The sequence below is a fragment of the Eufriesea mexicana genome, unplaced genomic scaffold, assembly GCF_001483705.2.
Source record: "Eufriesea mexicana isolate 0111107269 unplaced genomic scaffold, ASM148370v2 scaffold13715, whole genome shotgun sequence".
Taxonomy (NCBI): domain Eukaryota; kingdom Metazoa; phylum Arthropoda; class Insecta; order Hymenoptera; family Apidae; genus Eufriesea; species Eufriesea mexicana.
In genome coordinates, this window is record NW_016921211.1 from 114,310 (window position 1) to 120,016 (window position 5,707).

Consider the following 5,707-nt stretch of genomic DNA (forward strand, 5'->3'; position numbering starts at 1 on the left):
ATTGCGTGTAATGGAAAAATTGTTGAAAATTGTTGTTAAATATTTGGTACTGTCTTATTTGAATTACATAAGCCTTTAAAGAATAGAGCAACTTTAAAATAAATTAGTTGCTCGAAGTTCGAGATAAATAAGACTGTAGAATATTTATGCTGTGTACTGTTATTTATTTTAACAAATTATGTTTTATTCTTTTTTAATATTACACGCGTTAGTGCTACCTGCTTAGCTTTTGTTATGGATAGTCTGTATTATTAAATGTCACCTTGAGAAGAAAAAGATAAAGTACGTAAGTAAATATTCTAATTCAAATAAACATTGAAGTATTGCATAATAAAATTATAAAAATGTTTGGGAAAAGAATTATGTTTGGTATTCCCATAAAAATAAATACGTAGGAACAATTTTTGTACAAAAAAATATACTTTATAAAAAATGTGGGGGGAAAAAAGTTTAAATAATATTACCGTTTATGATAATCTAATCATTTATAACAATTCTAAATTCTATATCTTAAAATTCTAATTTTTATCTTACGATTTCTGTGTTAGGAATATGGAAATATGGAAATTATTGTACAAAAGTTTATAATTTCTAGTACTATAAATGTCCCTATTTTTATAAAGTCAACTTTTAGAAATTACTATAATTTTCTTAACCTTCATATCCTTTGAACACGCAGTAGAAACATATATTTCAAGAGTTGCACGTTGTGATTATAATTCAAAGCAGCTCACGAGCCCTCCAACGGTGTTCGTACGTTACATATTACGCGCATGAGAACGCAGCCTAAGGGCCTTCTATTGGACGCAGATCATTCGTAAAAAGCGTGACTGGAGATACGTGCCGAAATTTCGATACGTGCGAAGATCTCGATCATAGTTACGGCCGAGACATGTGATTCGCAGATTATCGTGATTGGTAGCACTGTTCCTGTTGCTACACAATCACATGGTAGCGAACAGTGTGTTAAATTCACTTTTTTATGTATATTCACCGCTTCGTTACAAAGTATATAACTATTACTTTTAATTAGAAGTGCTAGATATTCCGATTTTCTTTTATCTCTCGTTCTGTTCTTTTCCCTTTATGTGAAGTCGACGAGATTGTTTTGTTGACGATTCTAGGAGCACACGCGTTTAAGTTAAGAGGATACAGGTAAATAGCATGGAACACGACTTGATTACACGTCTTTTAATTATTATTAAGCAATTCTCACCGCCCGTTCTCTGTCATTCTTATAGTCGATGTGTAAATATTCTCTCTTAGCCATTCTCACCTATATTTCGTCCTAACCATAAGTGTCTATCAAAATGTTCACACTTGTACGAATGTAAACTCATTGAAATAAAATGTACGTTGTATATTTTTTGTACGCATGTCCACATTTTATTCGAATGTTTCTTGTACATGTTTTTATTATTACACAGTCACCTAGTTTTCCTACAATGTTTACAGAATTTTTCCTAATCAAAAATAAATCGATTGGACAATGAATACAATGTTGAATAACGGAATTTAAAATATAGTTTATTTAAAAAAATACCGATAAATTTTTTTTTTCTTTTTTTATGATGTATGTATTTGTGAAATTGTATAAATCTATTAGTATCCTTTTCTTTGCACTGATAGAAAAATACTTTCCACTATAATTTCGCTAATGCTGTTTCGTAATTTTTACAGTAAATAATTAAATAATTGGTTGAGAAGATTATTGGTTCAGAATGAGATGAAGACTTCGGATTTCAAGATTCTAAAACAGTGATTATGCTTGTGAATTCGACTTGTGTTCACTGGCATACCTATGTAATTTATACATTATTGGCGCTGAAACAAACGAAATAATGTTTAATACAATTTCTATTCTATTGTCTCACGAAATAAAACGATGAAATTTATGACGTACCAGTGAGGCAATTCGTCGGGATCCAAACAGCTTAGACTTACGGAATCAAAGAGTTTCCCATCACCACATGTAAGTAAGCGGGGATTGCCGTCGACACAAGTGATCAATCGACCGCAATCTCCAGGTACAGGGAATCTGAAAAACGCATTTTTTTCTTTTTCAGAATTAATCTAAATTGGTTTAAACTTTAAACTACCAAAAAATTAATAATTTGTAAATTTAAAAAAGAACAAATATGATATGCGCTAGTAATTATGAAAATGATCTGATATAAAATTTGAAAAAGAATTTGGATTTATGTGTATTTTGTATTATATTGAGTTACATGACGATTACATAAGAACAGTTTTGTAAATTGATCATAAATTCGATCGTAAAATGTAGTTGCTAATTAATTAAGGTTAAACAGAACAAACTCCATGTCTATTTTCTCATTGGTCGATTCTGAGTCATTTTTTTCTCTGGTAAACTTAATTTATGACAAAGGAAATAATCAATTTTTTAATATGTCATTAAGCATTAAATAATAATCATAACCTATATATAAGCGTTAAACAATAACCATAACCTGTACGTAAAATTTTACATTCGTAACTATTTTGTAAAGTATGTTGCTACATGGTGAAAAATTATTGTTTAACGTACCTAAAAGAGAAAGTCTGAATAATAAATTTATAAACAAAATAACAAAATAATTTCTTTACCAAAAAATTAATCTAAAAATCTAATGTAATTACATAATTTACCTTGAAAATTTACTTTTATGCTAAAAAGGAGGATTAATACTGTAAATATAAAAATTAATAATTGTATCAACGATAAATTTTCAAAATTAAAAATAGTGTTTTGAATAAAAACGTTTAAAAATGTTTGAAAATATTTTAGAACATACTTAAATAAAAAAAATACTTATATATAAAATAAAAATTAAATATTACATATTAATTACGTTTTAGAACACCATTATTTCAAGAGCTACTATTTATCGTTGTACTGAAAATAACATATTATCCGCTTCATATCGCGGTTGTAATGCAAGAAGAAAAAGAACGACGACAAGATATTTGTTAACATGGCTGGTGGTGGAACTGAATAACCATAAAACACGTGTTATCTCACAGCGGGTGTTCTTCGATTCATCCCTTCGAAAGTAAAGGTAGACCGGTTTTTAATTTGCTCCTCGGATAAGCAGCAGCAGCTGAATTATTTAAGGACTTCGACTTCTTTCGCTTTTACAGGCACCCCGGCATGCAGTAATTTCTTTAATCGGTCAATCTTTCTGCAGTAATGTCGTTTAAAGAAAAAGCTTCAAAAAGCTTTTAGGAACATCCCTTTTATTTGTTCGTTATTTATGAGTAAGTATATATATATATTTTTACAAGAGTATGTATGATTATCTCTTGTGGAAGAAAATTTGTTAAGACTGTTTATAAAGTGAATATCAATTTGTTAGTGAGTTTTATGAGTTTCATTTAAAATATTTGGTGTTATATTAAATTTTTATAAAATTTAATGTGGTAGATTATTGCGATTAAAAAGATGATGATGGTAATAATCTAAAATATTAAAAAATAAAATAATATAATAAACTTCGATTTCATTTCATTAAATTAGTCTCCAGAATTGAAGAACTTTATTAGGGAGGATAAAATTTCTTCTACTATAGAATCTATAAAAGATCAATATAGAATCACTATAAAATATTTCGAAAAACGAAATTTATATGATCTGTTTTCAATCTTTAAAATGTATATTCTAAAATTATTTATTATTTTCTGAAAATACTACTTTAAGTCTTTAAGTTTAAGTTTAAAATAAACACTAAACGATATAAATCTAATTTTCAGCTTTTTTCTTTTCCAAAGAAGCAAATTTCTCCAACGTTACTATTAATAGAAGACAATCGAATCCGAGAAAAGGTATCTCTTTATATCTCAATTTCAACAATCAGACTTGCATGAATGTACATTGTATGTACATTCAATTCATCCATTGTTCGTATTCATCGACCGCCCATCGAATATATTTATGAAGCATTCATAAATAATACATCACTAGAAATACTCTCAAAAACAATGGTTCCATAGGTGCACTTACCTTGGGTAGGGCCAGAACTTGGCAGCCGCACTGTGGGAAGGCACCTTGTGAGGGCACTTAAAGCCGACTATTTCCTCCGGATTGCAGTAGGGCAACAGTTGATCAGGCCAGACGCAATTGTGACTCTTCTCGTCGTAAACCAGACCTGCGTCGCAGTGTTCTTCTTCCGGATGTCCATGAGCACATCTGATATAAGAGGTGCTGCAGGCATCACTGATTGGGTAGAGACCAAATTGATGCTCGCAACCAGGACTGCTATCAGGAGTTACTAAAAACAATATAGTTCTATAGGTATTACGGAAATTATCATAGACATAAACCATCCTGGACTGCACATAAATTAGTTATTGTATTGTATATGAAATTGTATACAATTGGAATTTTTATTTGAGAAATCCTAAACGAAAATTATGACTTAATGTTATGATGATAAGTGTGTATGTCTAAAGCGAACAAGTCTATTTTACTGTTTCTTGGCTTAAGTGTGTAAATTTTGGTTCTGACTCACAGAACCCGTCAAAACCAACTTTTAAACCTTCTAAAAGACTTCTCTCAATTTATCATATTTGCAATTTAACATCAGTTTAGCTAGAAATTGGAACTAAATTTGTTCTCTTTGGCCAAATGAAGTTTGATTCAAAGTCTGATTTACCCAACTTCTGGAAATCATTATTACATTGTCCAACAAATATTAATCTTTTCCCTGATGTGTAATATTCATTAGATGATTCTTGTAGAGTTCTACCGCCCTCAATTTCCAAAAAATGTGAGTTTCGATAAAAAGGCACGATTTTTGGCTAAAATGACGTATTATGTAAAAAGTAAGAACGTTAGGAGGTTCATTACTGTCTTAAATGTTAGGTGTGAGTATCCAGAGTATAAGAATGTTCATAATTACTATGTTAAACTAATAGTAAAATTATAAGAAATTTCTCTGAATCACTTGACATTTGAAAACGGCTCGATATTCGATACACAAGTACGAATGATTTTTTAGTATAAAATAGTTAATAACAATTTAATATTGTTAATAACAAGTTGTTTACACCGTACATTTATAATACAAGTGAAAAAATTAATAAATTATTGTCTATTATTTGAAGATATCAATATTTACGCTAAAATGTACTTACAATTTCCAAAAAGTTTATAAATTATTACACTAATTATTAATAACAAATTAATATTGTTAATAACAAATTGTTTACGACCTAAATTTATAATATCAGCGAAAAAATTTATAAATTATTGGCTATAATAGCGGAAAAATAATAATTAATAAAATTGACGAAGTTCGAAAATTTCCGATTGGGGTGGGGAGCTCGGCCGACCGGCGGCTATATAAGGGGCGACGCGATGCAGTAAAACTCATTTGTCAGTTCGACCTCGCGAGTATAATATCTAAATATTCGTTGTGCGCGAGGGGTGGGAGTCCGAAGTGAGGTTAGGGTTAGCCACTCCACCCTCACTCCACCCCATTTAAACCATTTAATAATTTTTTTTTTGTTTTCAGGTATTAATAATTTTTTTTTTCTTTTCAGCACCTAATTATATTTTTTTTTACAGGTTTTAATTATTTTTAATTTCAGATTTTATTTTTCTGTTTCTATTTATCTTTATTTAAACATTCGAATATTTCGTATAATATTCGAATGTTTCATCGTTGGTTTATTTATGTCTCATCGTTGGGTTGATTAAGTCTCGTAA

General features: G+C 29.6%; 1 protein-coding gene across 1 annotated transcript in view; it reads right to left on the reverse strand.

The window, feature by feature from the left end:
- Positions 1-1,665: 1,665 nt before the first annotated feature.
- Cpap3-d (cuticular protein analogous to peritrophins 3-D) overlaps positions 1,666-5,707 on the reverse strand; it is an 11,667-nt gene continuing 7,625 nt past the window's right edge. The window contains exons 3-5 of the mRNA XM_017908858.1: positions 4,001-4,268; positions 1,904-2,038; positions 1,666-1,824 (exon numbers count right to left, since the gene is read on the reverse strand). Of these exons, the coding sequence (XP_017764347.1) occupies positions 1,809-1,824; positions 1,904-2,038; positions 4,001-4,268 (419 nt within the window). The 3' untranslated portion in view covers positions 1,666-1,808. The remainder of the gene's footprint in view (positions 1,825-1,903; positions 2,039-4,000; positions 4,269-5,707) is intronic.